Source organism: Xenopus laevis, chromosome 4S, assembly GCF_017654675.1.
Source record: "Xenopus laevis strain J_2021 chromosome 4S, Xenopus_laevis_v10.1, whole genome shotgun sequence".
Taxonomy (NCBI): Eukaryota; Metazoa; Chordata; class Amphibia; order Anura; family Pipidae; genus Xenopus; species Xenopus laevis.
This window is the reverse complement of record NC_054378.1, coordinates 17,065,409-17,086,763: the sequence shown is the minus strand read 5'-3', so window position 1 is coordinate 17,086,763 and position 21,355 is coordinate 17,065,409. Positions and strand designations below refer to the sequence as shown.

Sequence of the window (21,355 nt, the reverse complement as noted above, 5' to 3'; positions counted from 1 at the left end):
TATAGTAAAAGTTGGATAATAGTCTCTGTGGCTATGGGATAATCTATTTTATTGCCACTTGCACCTAAAGGGTTCATTATAGCAGGATAATTACAGGTTATAGTTACATTTTTTCGGGCAGGAAAGGAAGGGGACTGGTTAAACGTTTTGAAACTTCCACAGCAAATCAGATGCTTATAAATATTTTCACATATAATTCTTTCTTGAAGGTTCATGATGGGGACAAGGACTGTCGAACGTTAAACGCAGGTGTCAGGAGAATGACAAATGGAGACTGTACAGCTGTTAATATCCAAGCTGCCAACCTGCTTTCTGCGCATTTAGAAGGCTTTGTTGACCCACATATAAACCCCTTTGGCATACTTCAATAGAACTTGGGTTATGCTAAAAATTTGATGAGAGGGCATTATGTAAGTATGTTGACACCTGAACAAGCAGGACAGAAAAAAGTATTGATAACTGTTGGCAAAGATTTTTGAGATGATTGTGAATGGTAAATGATCCTTGACCAAATCAACAAGACCAACGACGTCTTATTAAGATTTCAATATATTATGAGATTTCCAATTCATTAGACAAAATAGAAGGACAAGCAACAACAAGATGGATTCAAATTTAACAGTTTAGACAATGCTCAGGAGAAGCATGGAGACCTTTACAAAAGACAGGATATTCAGGAGGAACTATGAATATGGTGAGCAGGATTGACATTAACTGTGGACAACCAGCTTGAAAGATAATGGTCATTTTTACAAGGCTACACAGAACTGATTACACCTTCAAGGAAGCCTGGGACTTGGTGGGAAGATAAAACAAATAAAGGTAGTTCCACTATTGTTTGTTTTATCCCAAGATAATGTCTTTGTGGAACTCAATGATGCTTTGCTGTCCATTGTTTCCCTCTGCTTAGGACAGAAGCCCAACCACCTTTCAGCCAGAGCCAGAAGTATGGTATTTGTTGCCAATGGTTAGGATGCTCAACAGTTTCTCTAAATATGAGGTCAACTTAAGATCTGGCAAGGATAAGATTGCAAGCCTGTCTAATTTTGAACCTGTTTAGATATGTGTTGACTGGTCCTAGAAGCAAGAATTTCCTCTCTTCCGGGGGACATAAGATTTTTTTTAAATAAAAAACTTTACTTTATCATTTGCTTTTGGTCATAGATACACCCATAGGTAATCCTATTTGTGTGCATCAGTTCTTAGACCATTTCCAGAGACGTGTATGGTGGATGTATATTTCCTTTTGTGTTGGAGATTCAGTATGGCTTCTGTACATTGGGCAGTGAGGTATTGGTATTTTACAAAGAAAGCTGTGTGTGGGGAAACCACAGATCTTGTTTTCAGCAAGGTTTCTTTAATAATTCATGATGGGGTCTAACAAAAAACTAGGCATTGGGTTATTTCCAGTCATAGTATATCTAATAAAGAATTTTTCTCCTGAGAGGAGATGTTCTTCAGGCTTTCCAACAATCAGTGAATCTAAATTCAAAAATGTGATGCACCACTGATGATTCTCCAATTGGCAGTAGCAAAAATTGAGGCTTGAGTGGACTCTTTGCTAATTATATCACAGCAACTTGTAGACTTTCCCTAGACAGTCCTTAGCTCCTTATTGCCTAAAATCTATATAAGAGTATTTTTGTTTATATCTGAAACAATCATTGACATAGCTGTGTTATCAAAAGTAAAGAAATTCATTATTAATGTTTTTTTGACAAATGGATAATATTTCTGTAAAATGCACAAAATAAATATAAAATACTGCTCTGCTTTTATAGGTAGCCCCAAAGTGCTTAAATATTTGTCGCAGAGACGATTTACATCAGCTACTTGAGTAATTGAATTTTCGGCAGCAGTATCAATGTTTCAATTACAGCTTAAATTTACTAGAGCTGGTAAGGGTTGCAATCATCCGCCTTGATAAACACCTCTTCATCCCAACTGTATGATGTCTCAACATATCACCGGCAAATGAGACGATGAAAGAAGATGCTCCCTGGATTTATAATGAAGGTGTGGATTCAACTGGGCCAGAAATAATCGCTAAAATTCCATCATTATATTTCTGAGGCAGTGCACTCGCTATGGGCGTGGAATGGAGATTTATTGCAGAACACAAATGGAGTTTGAAAATTCTGGTCTGTTGCTTCCAGTAGTGAACTGCTTAGTGGATCCAGAGATGTGTGTACAAAGGTTTTGAAAGCACTATGTCCTTTAGGTCTAGGTAGGGGGACCTCATGGCACAAATAACTCATAAAAATAAGGGGGAGTTCATAGTTATGCATGGAGGATTGATTTGAGTGAATGTGGGATAGGGTGAGAATATAGGCTATAGGAGTATGGGACCTACCCAAAATTGTCTACGAGCTTGCATCTCCAGTGTGTGAATCACATACCAATTTTTTAGGACTCCATTGCTGGGAATAAAATTAAGATTTTTCATTGCCTTGATTCTAATTTTCATAAAAATCATTGCACCCCCAACATCCGCCCAGCTAGTTACCAGATTTGTCAACCCTTTTCCCCCATGGCCACTGCATCTGTGAAGTTGGTGGCAGTAGATGTTGAGACAAATTGTGCTCAAATGTAACAAAAACATAAGCAAAAAGTTGCTGAAATTCGTGCACAATCTTGGCAGAATCGTGTTCCCAATTGAGACTTCTAGCAAAATCATAAAAAGTCAAAATTTGCAATTTTTTTTTTTTCAAGAATTTTGCACAATATACAAAAAAATTGCAATAAAAAAAAGAAATAAAAATTGTCACATTTTCCCAGTGATTTTGTAACTTTTCAACTTGCATAGGAGAAGGTTTCCATTGATTTTTTTCCCTGCAATCGTGATTAGGCCATTCAGGTTTTTTTCAGAATTATGACAAAATTGGAGAAACTCATAATAAGTCGTGACTATTCACATTATACAACTTAGCGTGATTTTTTTTTTTTTTGGGCCCCATATTTATGTTTACTACTTCAAAGTTTTTAAAACAGGGTCCAATATTGTTTGCAATGATTTAAATTCAGTAATTCTGTAATTTTGGGGGGGGGGGGTTAGAAAAATGGCCCAAGGAATTTTTGTGGCTTCAGGTGCCAAACAACAGCAAGTGGTATTTCAACTGGGAAACAATGGCAGATAGCTCAGGTTGATGCATCTGGCACATCCACACTCTCCTGCCCCTGAAATAAATTCTATGGCCTTTGCTCTAAAAGGAGCTATAAATTCTTCTCCATTTGGGGAAATCTAGGTTTAAATCTTCCTCCATGCAAAATGTGACCTGCTTTTGCCTACACATAAAGGGCATATGTACCTTTTAGCTCCTATAACATTGACATACCCCAGCTTGCACCATAAATTCTATGAATGAATAACCATCTGCTCCATTGAAATGAGAGTTTCCTCTTTTGTTTCTATTTTATAAACAGACAGACCATGTTCTTCTTCTGCTAAATAGACCATATAATGTACTCTTTGTATCGTGAATAACCCGTACTTTCCCCTGAGGTAAGTAGACAGGTGACAGTTTGCATGCTCCATATGCCATTGAGACATCATGGTCTGCTCGTATGTACATGAACTATTCTTTATCCCAAGGACTTTTAAAGTTACAGGCATTTTGGAGATTAGCAGCAACGATTTTACACATGGCTTCTCTTTACCCATAATACCATCATCACCCGCTATGGCACAAATGACTGGGATTAAACTATTGAAGTCACAACAGATTGAGTTAAAGAGAAACAGACACCAATTGGAAATTACACTTTTGTCACCTGAAAAGAGAAGTGCAGAAATTTGTTTTTACTTTAGATTAATAAAATATATACCATCATCTTCTCATTTTTGAGAAATGTGCCACCTTGTATACTGTAGGTAATTTAGCTGAATATATTTTTTTAGTTTATTGAATTTATTGATTACAAAATATTTTTTCGCAACATGTTTTTTATTGAAGTTTTATTGAAGAACAAGAAAGTGGTACAGATTTGTGAGCCATCAAGTCATTCACTAAATTGGTATACAGATATAAGGATCATGAGGCTCCATCAAGTTTATGAGTATGGGGAGAAAAAGAATAGTAGTACAAGTAGTAAACGTGAAGGCGGGGAGAGGAAGGAAAAAGAAGGAGGAGGAAAAGGAAAAGGGGGGATAAGATCAGGGAACAGGAACAATCAGCTTTGGCAAAGCTTCGGCAAACATCAACATTGTATGTGCATATGACAGAACCGTATCTCGAGTTAGACCATTGAGACTTATATGTTACTCTTCCAGACCCACGTATTGATTACAACTTTAATTGGATTATATATAATTTGTTTAATATAATTTATTTTTATGTAATTAACTAACTCGTTAACTAAATTTAAATGAATTAAAGTTCAAACAAAAAAGTCAAATCAGAAACATTAAATTAAAATGCAAATCACATTGTTGAATTCAATGTCAAAGAGTCTTTTTTAAAAAAGTGATTTTAAAAAAAGTAAAAAAAAAAAAAAATCAACTAGCCTAGGAAATACACCTCTCATTGACTTCTTTAGAAGCTCGCCAGGTACTAATAATACATGTTGACTCTGCTGTCAGGAACTGTCATTTAAAAGGAGAACAAAACCTATAACTTTTGCCCGGACTGGCAATCTGTAGGTTCTGGCAAATGCCACGGGTGGCTGCTATCAGGTGCCATAGAAAGTCACTATTTAGTGGGCTGATGGGGCCTTTTTGGGCCTCCAGGGCCTATTTTGACTAACAGACCAGACCCTGCCTCATACATGGCATCCATACTCACATCCATGCTGGTGTCTAACCCCACACCAGCTACCTGCTGCCCTGCCATTAGGGGACCCTGCCCAATATCCCCTACTGATGTGGGATGTGACATGACCTCCTCCTCCTCATCAGACAGGAATGCCCCCCCCCCCATTCCTGCCTGATCATCTAAAAGATCCTGGGTGTCTGGGCCCAAGTCTACTTCAGGATCAAATAAGAGGGATGGGGTGTCATCCAGCACTGAGCTAGCAGGTGATGCCACCTCCTGCCGCTCACTGGTGCCCGCTGCTAATGAGATAGCCTGGGTCAGCCAGTCTACCACCGCCTCTGCCTGCTGCGCCTCCTTCGTGTGCCAGTTGCCCCACTGCGAACCAGAGCCACCTGCTGCTGTGGCACTTGCTGCTGCTGTTGTTGTTGCTGCTGTGATTACAGCTGCTGTGATGCATTACAGTGCCTGGGCATGGCACGTGGGCTGGGCTGTTGTGGGGTTGGATGCCCATGGCCAGCACCACGGCCTCATCCTCGCCCACCCCTCCCAATCCCACCATTCTTCCCACCACCACCCCTCTCCCATGGCCCGTCATAGTGGGCAAAACTAAACAAAAGGGGGGGTTTGGATATTTGGGGGAACGAAAGGAGAAAAAAATAAAACACTCAACTAAATCCCCTCAGCAGAAGTGTGTACCGACAAGTAATACACACACAAGCACAGACAAAGACAGGGCTATTGGGTGGTGAGCAGGCAAGCAGAAGAGGGAAAACAGTAAACTGAAATCCACAACCTCTACTTGACTCAGAAAAAAATGCTCACTACACAAACTCCTCTAGCTAAATAAAACACAAATCTCTCACTATCCTGCTCTCTCTAACCTCTACCAAAAACACACTAATGGCCGCCTCTGCACCTCCTTATATAGACAGTGGGAGGGCTCACATCTAATTGGCTGCTGTGCCTGACAGTCGGCCAGATGTAGATCAGACAGGACTAAAAATCCCATTGGATTGTGGCTGCATCTGTTCATCGATGCGGTCCCACGATCTGACCGCCTGTTACCCTTTGTTATGATCTGATCATTGGGCCCTGGGGCCCACGATCAGATCAGCCCAATATCGCCCCCCTCATGGTGTATGGCCACCTTAAGTGGAGGGCACTGCTACAAAATTTGCAATGAGTCTCCCTAACCCCCAAATGAATAATATATTTAATTTGAAAGTTGTGGTTCTGGAAGGCTTCACATAGCAATGCTGCTGGCCTTTTCATGGGCTCCACCAGGGATGGACTGGGACTCAAAATAGGCCCTGGCATTTCAAGTACACAGAGGCCCAACCAGTCACCCACCAGCCCACTCCACAGTGACTGTTTATGGGATCTTATAGCAGCCCCTCTGACATTTGCCAGAACTCACAGATTGCCAGTCCGGGCCTGGGCTCCACCATGGTGCAGTCACACCATATACTCCCTATGTAGTTACACCACTATATCTGGACGAATTACAGAATTTTTAGCTGGAGATTGACTGAATGCCGAGCACCAGGACAAATCTCAACCTTTAATATTATGGGAACTTGAACAAGTAAAGATGGTTTTTTTTGGTATGATGCACTTTTGCATTTTGGGGGGGGGAATAATTTTGTTCATTTACATATGCAAGTTAAGGTCTAGATTCAACTGGGCCAAATATTTTTTGGTAGTTATAGCGTTTGGCTGAATCCTAAAACTAAGGATTTGGTGCATCCCTAGAGGATATGTATGGCTATTTCTGGCTCCAAAGCACTGATTGTTGGATAAGAGTATGCCTACTGGAATCCAATTTGTTCTTTGTGTCTACTAGGCATGTTCTTGGCTGGCATAGTCAGTGAAGTGGCCAGACATGGAGGCCACCAACTCTGCTGTGCAGTTATGCCTTTTCAGTTCAGAAGAATAGAGCAGAAATGTTTTGGTGGGGTCTTTTTGATGTGGTTGGGCAGAGGGGAGGGGGCCCTGGACAGAAGCCCTCTTATTATTTTGTTTAATTTTCCATTCATTCTTGATAGAAGAACGGGGAGTCAGGTTTTGGCGCACATTAAAGTGTTTTGAAAAGTTTAAGCAGAGATTTGGTCAAAAATAAAACATTTCCATTCTGGAACTGGTGAAATGAAATGGTAGCAGCTGGCACAACTCGGTAATGAAGAGCATTACGCAAAAGTAACATGCTCAGATGTTTAACGTTTAAACTTAAACCACAATTATTGGCCCTTGCCCACAAGCACAAATGACATCCAATGTGTATGAAATAGGCTGCAAAAACCCTTGCGTCCCCGGCAGAGTCTGCAGAATGTCACATATAATGACAGCTGTGATGTGGGAAGGACAATGTGAAGAGGCAGAGTGTCAAAAAGGTCCCCACAGTACAGCTACTTTTATCCCTCCACATTCACGCTGCTCAGAAGTGCATGAAATAGCCCCAGAATTCCTACACCAACACTTTTAGTCCCGTGAGTTGCTCGGGCCATAGGTGACATTAAATATTTTATGACTATGGAGGTTATGTGCCAGTTAAAGGATGCATGAAGAATGAAGATGTGAGCTACAGGGAAGATAATCAGTGCAGTGTCCTTCTTTCACACTTGCTAGTTCTCGCTGGGTATCTCTAAACCAGGATTAGAAACTAGCATTGATAAATTATTTGGCTTTGCAGTAAAAAAAAATAAAAATAATAATAATAGTTGCTGATGTTTTGGCCAAACTCTTTTAATTAAACTTTTTGAAATACCAGCATTGTTTTACATGTGAGACCTTTAATACACATAAATGCTTTTAATTTATTGATGAACAACAAAAAATGAGGTCTTTATCTTATGCTACTGCATTTTGGAAAAAAAAATATCGGAATCATTGGAGAACACAAGTAACTCACCAATCAAATTGATAGGAATCCCTCTAGACTCCTAGCTTTGGGGAGTGCCCCTGTAATTGAAAAATATTAACCACTAGACAATCCAAAAAAAGAGAGATGTAGTATTTTTAAAAACTCAACTTTTTCAAACGCGAACTTTCAAGATTAACCAATGTAACTGGAGTACATCCATGTGAGCAATTTTATTTTTGAAGTTTTTTTTTTAAATTTTTAAACAATGTTCATAAATCTGTGCTAGAATTTTGCTCAATGACTTTAATGCATTTGGTCCAAGAAAAGAAGTAGTGAAAAGATGACCATTGACTCCATGTCCGTCTTCCCAGTGGGATACTCAGAAGAAAGCAACTCACAATCACCTACACAACACAGAACCCACCAGGAGTGAGGACAGGGGGCCGATTTGTATTTGCCTATTGATATGCATCTGCGTTGGAATGAACACGGAGACTGGAGACGGAAATGGAAACGTAAGCATGACTGAGAACGTCGCTGCAGGTGAGTGTCCTCACACTTCATTGCATTTATTACCCAGTGTTGACGCCAGTTCACAAATTTTTGCTCATCACTACTTACGATGTTCTGTTGAAATGAATGCTGAGGCATGTGGTGCCACCAAGCCAGTATTTCACCAGCCTTGCTGGTAAAATAAGAGCAAAGGCCGGAATTACAAATTTACCCCCATTGAATTTCTAACAATTTATTCCACGCCAGCCTTCAATGCCTACTTAAAGCTTGGGCTTTTCACAAAATTTCTGTCAATGGGTCCTGCTCAATTATGGTACTGCCCGGCCCTTTCTGTATCACTTCTGAACACCACATATAATAATTTTTTTGTGAATTACTCTTGAATTAAAACAAAGTAGCGCATCAAAACAAAGACAGAGGCTGCAGTCGACCCCATTGGAAACAGTTTCTTTCTCTACCTGTGCAACCTTGACAAAGCTACTTCGGGGGCAATGACTAGATTGGTATCATCAAGGAAAAAAGGAAATGGACTTGAAAATTGACTTTTCTTCACCCATTTTCTAAAGGATTCTCTGTCTCAACTCCGGTGGCTCAGATGATGCATTAAGGTCAGGAAAAAAGTCAGAACGAAGCCTTCAGATTTCTAAACTTTCTCCACAGTCTGGTCGATTCAGATGAAGCAAGTAAAACTATACCATTCAGCACAAGATAGTCGGCACTCCAGAGAAATAAGTTGTTTATTGCAACAGGCTGCCTATACTCTGTAACATGCAAAGCTGTAGTTGGGGTCGACAATGGGTCCCACTATGGTGCCATTTTTTTTTTCAGTAAAAAAAAAGTACATGTAAATGTTGCTACATCCTGCTCCCCTATTGTCTATTCCATTAAAAGAAAAGGACCAACACCCACAAACAATAAAAAAAAATGCAATTTGTCTGCACCGTACTAAAGGTTTATTCAGTGGTGAAGTACCCCTATAATCCTAAATTAAAACATATTTTCTTATAAGACGTCCATGGCTACTACAGTTTAACTGTCAGCAGCTAAAGATAAAAGGCATTGGCAAACAGCAGTTGACACATGACAAGGGATGATTTCATTTACAGATTTCAGAGACTCTCCCCCTCCCCAAGAAATGAAATGCCTTTTTGCCTTTTATTTAAACAGTGTGCTTTGACTTTTACAGTCAAATGATATCCATCAACATATTTATGATTAAAGCCATTAGTGGGGACTTTCCGAGTTCACTGCCGTGGACTGTACCTTTAAAACGTTAGCATGCCATGTACATCAATAGGATATTATTCGTCAATAATGAGATTTCAGAAGATTGACGTATTGAACACAGATTGGGCACGCGGCTAAATTCCAAGATTGGAAACTAACTTCAGAATTGACATTCTTGTTGCCGAATGGAAGAGACGGGACACTGGCATTACATTTTAATATCTGGTAAAAAGGACTATTTCATCCGTGCGTCTTCTGTGATTGACACAAGTGAAAATAATCAGAGTAGGGAGGATAACGCAGCTTCGCCGCCCTTCCCATGGCAATTATTTCTTGAGAGTTGTGGGGGTTCTTTTTTCAGGGAATTATTGAATATTGTATGAAATGAAAATGGAGATGGGGGGGAAAGCTTGGTTATTGATGGTTGATGTTTTCCCTCGCTGTCACATGATCTCTCTGGGTCTGATACAGACACTTTATTCTCATGTAGTAAAGATAAAATCTTTAGAGATTTAATTAACGGAGAGGGAGATAACCAAACAGCAATCTAGGGAGGCAATTACTCATTTTATAAAAGGCAACACTGCACCGAGCTGTGATTAGGCTTCAATAATAACAAATGTGTGGGTGAACTAGGGAAACTATGAGGGGTTATTTGAAGAGACTCTAGGGGGCCACAAAAAGTGGCACCTTCTGCTTATTCGACATACACCTGCCTCCAGGCTCTGTTCTTACTGCCTGCCATAGGTGCTCCCTAATTTGTACCTCTGAATGATACGCAATTGAGGGCATAGGTAGGGCAGGAGGGAGGAGGCCTATGTCACTACCTGCCTTCATAAATACAGTGTTGCCAAAGACAGGTGCAGAGCACAACTCAAATGGCCCTGGCACATGATAGGAAAAAGCTAAGTAGTGCATCAAAGTCAGGCCAATGCATAAGGGCCCCCAAGGCAAGCACCCAATGCTACCCACCCGACAACTCTCACCTTAGACTCCCTCTAACCGCAATTGCTTAAAAACTCATCTTCTAACCACCTGGCCTTCTGCTTGGCAACTCTCAACACACCTACTCATTGCCTGTCTCATCCACTGCAGGTCATGGTTAGAGAAGAAGAGGTATGTACCTAGGGTTCCAGTGCCACACCATTGTCCCCTAGGCATGTGCCTCTTCTGCCTGCTCCTAGTTTTAAGCCTGGTGGTCACCATATCTGGCCTCTTGACTACTTTTCCAGTTTCTCTTCTGGCCAGAGGCATGCAAAGCCTCCCTGGACCTGAACTCAACTGTGAATGCTCATGGTTGGGGATCACCGCCAGTCAGCTAGGAAGAGAACTTCAAGTAGCCAGAGTTGACAGCCGCTTACCCCGCAATGGTATTGTGCATTTTCCCACCTCCCATGCCTACTTTGTACCCTCCCTACATGTTGTACCACACGGATCAACTCTTTACACTTCTCATATGGAGCATAAAGACTATTAACAAAATGGCGACCTGATAGCATATAGTAGTATATCATAAATAGCAGTGTTAAATATCACGTGAGGAAGGCAAGAACTGGCATATACAACTGGTGGATGTATAGCTTGCAATATATCACATCTTAAATTATTTTCAAGAAAGAACAGGAAAGCAAATAATGTAATGCAAACAGTTAGAGCCACTTAATAAGTTGCTACTGGTGTTATTTACGAAAATCCAAAAAGTTCTCACTATTTTCTGAAAACGACTCCGACCAAATCGACACAGACCCTATTTATCAATGCAAGGTATCATCCCTCTTCTGGGTTAGAACCAGGGTACCTCGTGTACTGCAGCCTGTGGCCTTCACAATTCAGGCAGGTTAGAGGTATAGGCTTACCCTGTTCTAAAGTTCCTATGGCTAGCCCTGGTGCTGCTAATTATTTTAGCTGCTCTGCATTAACTGGCAGGTGCAGCTTATCCCTTATTCGCTCCCATGAACTGGTTTCTCTCCTTGCTAGTTCATAGCTCTCCATACCTGCTGGACACCCGGTCTACATTCCTGATTTCCAAGTACCAGTCTGATCCTGTTTCTGGACTCTCTTCCATGCTGGTATTACCCTATTCCTGTTTTCCAAAGCTCCATGTTCTTGCTTCCCTTACTGGCTAGTGTATGCCTGTCCCTGGACTTTTGTTAACTTTTAACTTCGGAGCCAGTAAGTTGTTCATTTTGTTATCCGGCCTATTTCGGTACTATGGAACTCATTTACTTTATGTTGGCTAAATAAACTCTCTTACTGCAGGCATCCTCCTAGTCTCCTTGCCAGTCTACTCCCTCCTAGTTTATACTTTAAATATTAACCCAGTGGCCCTTTTGGTCATTCCAAAGATAGACTACAAAGAGTGGAGGTAAATGGAACATTTTCTAATTGGACCAGTGTTGTTAGTGGAGTATCGCAGGGCTCTGTACTAGGTCCCTTGCTTTTCAACTTGTTTATTAATGACCTGGAGGTGGCCATTGAAAGTACTGTTTCTATTTTTGCAGATGATACTAAATTGTGCAGAACTATAGGTTCCATGCAGGATGCTGCCACTTTGCAGAGTGATTTGTCTAAACTGGAAAACTGGGCAGCAAACTGGAAAATGAGGTTCAATGTTGATAAATGCAGGTTATGCACTTTGGCAAAAATAATATAAATGCAAGTAATACACTAAATGGCAATGTGTTGGGAGTTTCCTTAATGAGAAGGATCTTGGTGTTTTTGTAGATAACAAGTTCTAATTCTGGGCAGTGTCATTCTGTGGCTACTAAAGCAAATAAAGTTCTGTCTTGCATAAAAAAGGGCATTAACTCAAGGGATGAAAACATAATTATGCCTCTTTATAGGTCCCTGGTGAGGCCTCATCTGGAGAAGGGGCAGTTTTGGACTCCAGTCCTTAAGAGGGATATAAATGAGCTGGAGAGAGTGCAGAGACTAAGTGCAACTAAACTGGTTAGAGGGATGGAAGACTTAAATTATGAGGGTAGACTGTCAAGGTTGGGGTTGTTTTCTCTGAAAAAAAGGCGCTTGCGAGGGGACATGATTACACTTTACAAGTACATTAGAGGACATTATAGACAAATAGCAGGGGACCTTTTTACCCATAAAGTGGATCACCGTACCAGAGGCCTCCCCTTTAGACTAGAAGAAAAGAACTTTCATTTGAAGCAACGTAGGGGGTTCTTCACAGTCAGGACAGTGAGGTTGTGGAATGCACTGCCGGGTGATGTTGTGATGCTGATTCAGTTAATGACTATAAGAATGGCTTGGATGATTTTTTGGACAGACATAATATCAAAGGCTATTGTGATACTAATCTCTATAGTTAGTATAGGTATGGGTATATAGAATTTATGTGAAAGTAGGGGTGTGTGTATGGATGCTGGGTTTTCATTTGGAGGGGCTGGACTTGATGGATTTTGTCTCTTTTCAATCCAATTTAACTATGTAACTATATAACTATATAACTATGTAACTATGTAACTATGTAACTAGGTAATGGGGGGGTTTGAGCTTCTTGGAAAGACTTTATGAACTGGCCATTAATGTCAAGCCCAGTAGCCCAAACCCTACATTGGAATTACCAAAATGGCAGAGACTTATGCTGCAAAAGGATTTTAAATTGGGAACTGACGAGGGAGTCACACCCTCCCTGATGAAGCAGACCGGAGAGACTGTGAAACGCTTAGGAAATGACAGTGTGGAGCCAATTGCTACTCCCTAAACACCACCATATCTCCAAACAGCAGTTCCTTCTGAGAATTCCGGACATTTAACTTGGAATATGATGTGCTTTTGATGCTGAACTGTTTGTGAATAGGCAATTGGCTTTCTGTGATTGTTTTTAAAATATTTATTAAAGAGAATTATACTATTATTTTCTCATATCTCCACTTCATGTATGGAGTAATGAATGGAACACAAAACAAATATGACATATACAGTAAGCTGAACATGCCCAAAAGGAGAGCCTGATTCATGTGTGCACCTTGGGTAGATCCAATTAACCTTTTTCTGAACACCTTTTAACCCTATTGTGACTGGATTGCCCTTATCAGACAACACAAAACAGTATTAACCTACGTGCACTCAATTCTCTTTTAAATATTATACCCAACCTGCCTGAATAGTGAAGAGGTAAGGCAACAGGGTGCAGTACATGACATCCCTGGTTCTTAGCAGAGGGACGATACCTTACAATCAATACATTTTCACAAATTTTTCTTCTGCAGAAAAATCGTAAAAGAATCCAACCCCTACGCTTTTTTCAAATTTTGCACTCGAAAACCTACTTTTTTCATAAATTCGCCTGAAAGCTTTGATTTTTTCGGAAACTCAGAAAATCTTTCAATTGTTAACGGGACTTCTGCCATTGCCTTTTACATGTTCTCGGCAGGTCTGAGTTGGGAGTACTTTTTACATCGGACTTAAATAAATCCAGAAAATATCAGGTTTTCTTTTCTCTGAAAAAAATTATTTTCCCCTTTAAAGTGGACCTGTCACCCAGACATAAAAAGCTGGATAATAAAAGTCCTTTTCAAATTAAACATGAAATCCAAATTCTTTTTTTATTAAAGTGTTCATAGCTGTTATAAACGGATTTAAAAATCTCAGCTGTCAATCAAATATTGTGTGCTGTATTGCATCAGCTATGCGTGATGTTGTCTACTGTTCTGTCCTGCTCACTGTCTGAAGTAAGATTGACAGGCAGATAACCCTTCTTCAAAGCACCACACTGTGTAAGTTGTTAACTTGTTTAATGGGTATTTAAAGATGAAAGGGTAAAACTGAAATACATACAAATAAAGAGGTATAAGAGGCTGGACTGGTAAAACAATATACATACAGTACACATGCATATACATTATACAGATGTAATAAATCTGTTACCAAACAGAAACAAACCTCTCTATCTAAGATGCAAAAGCTGAGTATATTAAACAAATAGAACTGTATACACTCACCAACAATGCTGCATAGGGCCTGTTTAGCATGGAGAAAGCTGAAAGCACATGAGATGAACTGCACAGGCTGGAAACACCTACTTCCTGTGACCTGGAGTTATGACATCAGAGGTCAATAACTAACTTTATTAAACAAATAACTAACACCAGGAAATATCTACAAGTGTCCAGTAGATGGAGCTGAAGGACTGCTCATACCTGTAATCAAATGAAAAGACATATAACTGTCCTAACAGTACACTCCCCGCCTGGTGTCTGTAAGATCACCACAATAATTCTAGTCCAATCAGGGAGCAGGGTCTTCAGACTGAAGAAGAAGGATGAGCTCTGTCACTGGTCTGAAGAATAATGTAGAACTCCCATCTCTGGCAATCTTTATTTCTACTTTGCGAACTTTGCCATCTTTATCAGGGAAAGTCTTTGTTACACGACCCATAGGCCATTCATTCCTCTTGGTATGTTGATCTTTTAGAAGGACAAGATCTCCTGCGTTGATGTTAGGTCTATCTGATTGCCATTTCCTTCTTACCTGCAGGGTAGATAGATACTGTTTGCGCCACCGGTCCCAGAAGACCTTGGCTAGGCTTTGAACCTGTCTCCATTGTCTTTTATAGAGATCTTTACCATCAAAGTTCCCAGAAGGTACAGGATGAGATGCAAACTTCTGAGTCAACAGTGTAGCTGGAGTGAGTATTTGTGGGTCCTCAGGATCTGATGAGACTGGGGTCAGAGGCCTTGAGTTCACTATTGCAGTCACTTCTGCCATTAGAGTAATGAGAACCTCATGAGAGAGTTTTGAAGGTAACTGTAGAAGCATGGAGTCTAATATTCTTCTTGCAACTCCTATCATTCTTTCCCACACACCTCCCATGTGGGAGGCATGAGGAGGATTAAAGATCCAACACACCTCTTGTTTGGAAAGGAAACTTTCTATCTCTTCATAGTTAAGGTTGGAAGAGATTCCAAGTTCACGGCATGCTCCAACGAAGTTGGTACCACGATCAGATCTGATAGTTTTGACTTGACCACGTATAGCAAAAAACCTTCTGAAAGAATTTATAAAGCTTGAAGTGTCCATTTTTGTGTTTCGCAAGTATTTCTGAGCTTCTTGCATATGACACATTTAAAGATGAGACTACTCACACATCTCTTTCCTCCTGTTATCCAGTATCCTGCTGAGCGGACGGCTCCTTCTGTAATGTGGCGCCCTTGGTGTTGCGACTGGATGTGATAGTGACGAACAATGAGGGTAGCAATGTAGTGATGACCAGGCACAATAATTGGATTCCTTTCTTCTGGTCCTAGGTCTGCATTTCTCAAGCGACCACCTACTCTCAGTAGTCCATTTTCATCTATGAAAGGGTCCAATGCTCTGAGAGGACTATCATTTGGCATGCCTTCCTTTTCTAAAATGCTCTGTATTTCTTTTGCAAAAGTCTCTTTTTGAACATTCTGTATGATGACTGTTCTAGCTTTCTTAAAGTCATGCACCAAGTTTAGTTCTTTGCAAAGGTGCCAGCCCTTACAATGATCAAGTTGGCTGTCTCTTTTTTGTTTGAACAGATGCGCTACATGAATGAGGCGTGCTAATGCTCTCGTCAAAGTATTCCAGCTAGAGAACCTGCAAAAACGTTCAGACCCTAGTTCTTTACCTTTGGATGTTGTACTCAAGGTTGTAACTTGTGGACGAATCTCTGTATCTTGAGCCGGATACACTAATGTAAAGGTTTCAGTCTCTAGTTTCAAGTGGTGAGAATGACTCAAGAAGGGTGGACCTGTGAACCACATAGTATCTTTCAGGTGTGCTGCTGATACAGATCTTGTGGCCAGATCAGCTGGATTGCTCTCTGTTGACACATAGTGCCATTGTTCAGGGAGAGAGGATCTTCTTATTCGCTGAACTCTGTTGCTAACAAAGACATAAAATCTTCTTTTCTCATTGCAAATGTAACCTAAAACTATTCTGCTGTCTGTGAAGTAGCTGACAGAGTCTATATTGGTGTCAATTTCTTTTGTTATGAATGCAGCTATATCCACTGCGAGGACTGCTGCACAGAGTTCGAGTCGTGGGACTGTAAGTTCTGGACATGGGGCTAACTTAGCTTTTCCTAGCACAAAACCTATGTGGACCTGACTTTCAGAATCTATCACCTTTAAGTAGGCCACTGCTGCAATTGCTTGCGTGGAAGCATCTGAAAACACACAAAGTTCTTTGTATTGAGTAATAGAACAAGAAACAGATACATAGGGTCTAGTTACCTGTATGTGCTTCAACTGGTGAAGGGACTCTTTCCAATCTTCCCATGACAGTCTCTTACCTTCAGGCAAGGGTGCATCCCAATCTTGAGTCTCAGAGGTGAGATCACGAAGAAGAACTTTCCCTTGAATGGTTACTGGTGCAGCTATCCCCAAAGGGTCATACAAACTGTTTATTGTAGAGAGGACTCCTCTTCGTGTGAAGGGTCTTTTCTCTGATGACACTTGGAAGGTCAGGGAATCGCTTTTAAGATCCCAGCAGATGCCTAAGCTTCTTTGCATGGGTAAATCATCATCATTGAAATTGAGATCTTTTAAGTCTGTTGCATGATCTTCAGAAGGAAAGGCAGTCATTACATCACTGCTATTGGATGCTATCTTATGTAAGCGGAGATTTGAACATGCTAGCATTTTTCTTGTCCTGTTCAAGAGGTCAATGGCTTCAGCTGCAGTGGGTACTGACTTCAGACCATCATCCACATAAAAGTCTCTTTTCACAAATCTTTTAGCGTCTGCGCCAAACTCCTTTTCTTCCTGACAAGCTGCTTGTCTAAGACCATATATGGCCACTGCAGGAGAAGGGCTGTTACCAAAGATATGTACTTTCATTCTCCATTCTATGATGTCTTGTGTAGGGTCATTGTCTTTGTGCCAGAAGAACCTTAAGTAGTTTCTGTCTTCAGGTCTAACTAGAAAACAATGGAACATCTGTTGGATATCAGCCGTGAATGCAATGGTGTCCTTGCGAAAGCGTAACAACACACCAAGGAGGTTATTATTTAGGTCTGGGCCTTTCAACAGAATGTCATTCAGGGATACCCCACAACACTGTGCACTTGAATCAAAGACAACTCTAATCTGTTGGGGTTTCTTGGGGTGGTAGACTCCAAAGAGAGGCAGATACCAACACTCTTCCCTTGGATTGAGAGGTGGCGCTATCTCTGCGTGGCCATTTTGGATTACCTTTCCCATAAATGCAAAGAAATGCTGTCTCATCTCAGGTTTTACTTTAAGAGACCTCTGTAGGGACCTGAAACGTTGCAAGACTTGTTCTTTGTTATTTGGTAGCTGCTTTCTTTGTGGTTTGAAGGGTAGAGGAGCTACCCAGCTACTGTCTTCTGCTCTGTAGAAACCCTCCTTCATTGTTTTCATAAAGGCAAGATCTTCCAGAGAAGGAGCAACCGTCTCATCTTCTGTAGTTCTCTGAAAGATACTGTGGCTTACATAATCCTCAAACTCTTTGCAAGAGGATTTGTACGTAGACACTGAGGATTGCATAGTTACCCATACATTCATGTCATAGTTTTCCCTCACATTGTAGAAGTATGGACAAGGTGGAAAGAGGGATCTGCAGCTCTCTTCTGAGGTTCTGGTGTAAAGACAGTGTACTAAGTCTGGTCTATGGACTCCTTTCAGGCATACATTGCCCACTATGACCCATCCTGTGTCTAATCTGTGTGCATAGGGAGCGTTATGTGGTCCGTTGATCTGTTGCCTCACTTTATGGACCCTAATTATGTCTCTTCCTAATAGCATAAGGATAGATGCTGATGGATCAAGCTTCGGTATCTCACTAGCAAGTGACTTTAGATGTTTGTGATGAAGAGCCACCTCTGGGGTTGGGATCTCCGTCCTGTCATTTGGTATCTCATTACATTCAATGAGTGTGGGTAATGGGATTGTGACTTTGCCATCAAGAGACTGTAGTTCAAACCCTTGCGCTCTTCTTCCTGAAGTGTTAATCACCCCCTGCCCAGGTTCTGAGAGAATATGGAAACTGCTGGCCTTTTGAACCGAAGATTTCAAAGAACTCTGACCTGACCAGGGACCTATTACTTTGGTCATCTAGAATAGCATAAAGTTTGATTGCCCTGTCCTTTTGTCCGGTAGGATAGACACTGACTAAGCAGATTTTAGAGCATGATCTGTCTCGAAGATCTCCTCCACACACTTCAGTACATGTTGCAGTTACTGTAGCCTCTGCACTGTTGTCCTTTCCCTCCCCGCCATGATCACTCCTTTCTAGAGGCCTGACTGACCATGGTGCAGGACCAGGATGAAGAGCAGACACATGTCTGTCACTGTTGCACTCAGTGCAGCTAACTGATTTGTCACAGTCTTTCGCAAGGTGAGCATTTGAGGCACAGCAACGGTAACAAATATTGTTTTGTTTTAAGAAAGTCTTTCTCTCATCAAGGGACTTACCTCTGAAGCCTCGGCATTTGTACAGAGGATGAGGTTTGTGATGAATCGGACATCCTTTAGTTAAGTCCATGGTCTTGGCATCAGTAAAAGCTGAAGAGTTTTCCTGTAGCTTGAGATACTTCAGTCTTGTGCACCCTGATGGAACTTCTCTGAGGGGTGTTCTTGTAGCGGTATTTCTCTGGCTTGTTGTCACCAAAGGTCTGGAACGTCTGAGCAAACCCTGGGTCATTGTACATCTTTGCCTGTTGAGAGATAAATTGCACGAAATAAGAGAATGGTGGGAATAGTACATTATGTATTTCCTTGTACTTGGTCCCATGTGATGCCCATTTCCTTTTTAGAGAATCTGGCAGCTTTTTTACAAGGTCTTCTATTCCTCTAGCGGGATCAAGATTATTTAGTCCTAGAAAGCAACCTTCATTTTTTGCTGCCAACAGTTCTATTACCAGATCACTGAATTCTCTAAGTTCCTTGCTGCACTCTCTTTCAAAGATATTCCCAAAGTTGTCAATCCTGTCCCACAGGGATTTTTCTATCTTCTCTGGAGCTCCATAATCTTCGTTCAACCTTTGCCATGACATCTGTAGTCCTTTACAAGAATCATTGACATATACTGCCCGAATGCCTTTCACTTGTCTGCTGGACTCTGGACCTAGCCACTTCACTAGGAGATCTGTTTCTTCTTTGTATGAAAGGTGTAGATCCTCTATAGCATTTTTGAATGACGCCTTCCAAGCCCTGTAGTTTTCTGGCTTCTCATCAAACTGAACAAGGCCTGATGTTATCATTTCTCTGCGTGCCATAAATCTCACTAAGTCTGACATCTGCCGATTGCCAGAAAGTTGGTCTGAATCAGGCTTAATAGGAAGCGCTGGCTTCACATCTGGTGTGTACTGGTATGCTCCCTCTGGAGAATGACTGCCTCTATCAGGAACCACTGGTTGTGTAACAGGAGGATAGCTGTATTTATTAGTAACAGGTAAAGTCCTCTGAATGTCATTATAGTCTCTGGCTGCAGGAGTTTTCACATCAACAGGATACAATTGTTTGAAATCCTTTTGTTCTTGTAACAGAGCACCATCTGGTGGTGGGGTAGAGGTAACTACGGGCACATTGTAGTCACATTGCAAAGGAATGTTCTGGAGAGGTTTACTATGATTTTGCTCAAATGATGGGATAACATCACTGTCTCTGTATTCACTAAGCTTTTCTAGGCTTGGCATTGATGGACTGTACTCCTGTGAATGTTTCAGCACATATTCTTTATGTACGTTGCATAGCAGTTTCTGGTTTTACATCAGGCTGCATAGTGAATTTCTGACTTGCTTGTTCTGTAGTGTCGAGAACTGCATCTAATGCATCTGCCTTGGCATTCGCAATTGCCACCGTCTTACGTAAATTAAGAATCTCTATTGAAGCTTCTAAGCGTGCCATTTGAAGCTTTGCCTCCACTTCTAACCTTGCCTTCTCTGCCTCTTTCTCAGCTGCCAGACGAGCCTTGTCTGCCTCCATCATAGCCTCTAAGCGTGTCTTCTCTAATTTTAGCTCTGTTTCCTTCCCAGTAAATGTGAGTTGAGCTAGTGCAGCGGCAGCTTCTGCACGGAAAAGCGCAGCATCAGACACCTGGGAGCGGTTTGAGAGTCTGGATGAATGTGACACCCTAGATCTGGTCTTGATTGATCGTTCGGACATCTTGCCGTCTAATCTTGATAAGAGTTAGCACGTGGTACTATGTTAACTGAAGCTGTACTGTATCTCTGTGGTATTTGCTAATCCACTCTGCGTGTGGGCCTCTTGATACCAGCTGTTGTTTTACTGTGCTGTATTGCATCAGCTATGCGTGATGTTGTCTACTGTTCTGTCCTGCTCACTGTCTGAAGTAAGATTGACAGGCAGATAACCCTTCTTCAAAGCACCACACTGTGTAAGTTGTTAACTTGTTTAATGGGTATTTAAAGATGAAAGGGTAAAACTGAAATACATACAAATAAAGAGGTATAAGAGGCTGGACTGGTAAAACAATATACATACAGTACACATGCATATACATTATACAGATGTAATAAATCTGTTACCAAACAGAAACAAACCTCTCTATCTAAGATGCAAAAGCTGAGTATATTAAACAAATAGAACTGTATACACTCACCAACAATGCTGCATAGGGCCTGTTTAGCATGGAGAAAGCTGAAAGCACATGAGATGAACTGCACAGGCTGGAAACACCTACTTCCTGTGACCTGGAGTTATGACATCAGAGGTCAATAACTAACTTTATTAAACAAATAACTAACACCAGGAAATATCTACAAGTGTCCAGTAGATGGAGCTGAAGGACTGCTCATACCTGTAATCAAATGAAAAGACATATAACTGTCCTAACAGTACATATTGCCTGCCCCTCCTCTATGCCTTAGACATAGAGGTGGGGCAAGCAACTACTTTCACTTTCCATTCAGCACTTCCTAGATGTCACTGCTCTCCCTACATTCCGCCGTTCTCTTCACCATTTTATTGTGTAAACAGTACATGGGGATGGACATCAGGTCCCCCATTCTGGTGCACAAACAAGATTCTTGTCC

General features: G+C 41.1%; 2 protein-coding genes across 2 annotated transcripts; both read right to left on the bottom strand.

Annotated features, from left to right (window-relative positions):
- Positions 1-13,982: 13,982 nt before the first annotated feature.
- On the bottom strand, positions 13,983-16,263 carry LOC121393190. Its single transcript, XM_041560989.1, has 2 exons — positions 14,313-16,263; positions 13,983-14,135 (listed from the first exon to the last, which is right to left on the bottom strand). The coding sequence occupies exon 1, from the start codon at positions 15,433-15,435 to the stop codon at positions 14,599-14,601; it is 837 nt and encodes a 278-aa protein (XP_041416923.1). The 5' UTR covers positions 15,436-16,263; the 3' UTR covers positions 13,983-14,135; positions 14,313-14,598.
- A 2,590-nt stretch (positions 16,264-18,853) lies between these two features.
- On the bottom strand, positions 18,854-21,139 carry LOC121393438. The gene is made up of 2 exons (XM_041561931.1): positions 20,923-21,139; positions 18,854-20,745 (listed from the first exon to the last, which is right to left on the bottom strand). Exon 2 carries the CDS (start codon positions 19,994-19,996, stop codon positions 18,854-18,856), a length of 1,143 nt encoding a protein of 380 aa, XP_041417865.1. The 5' UTR covers positions 19,997-20,745; positions 20,923-21,139.
- Between the last annotated feature and the right edge of the window lie 216 nt (positions 21,140-21,355).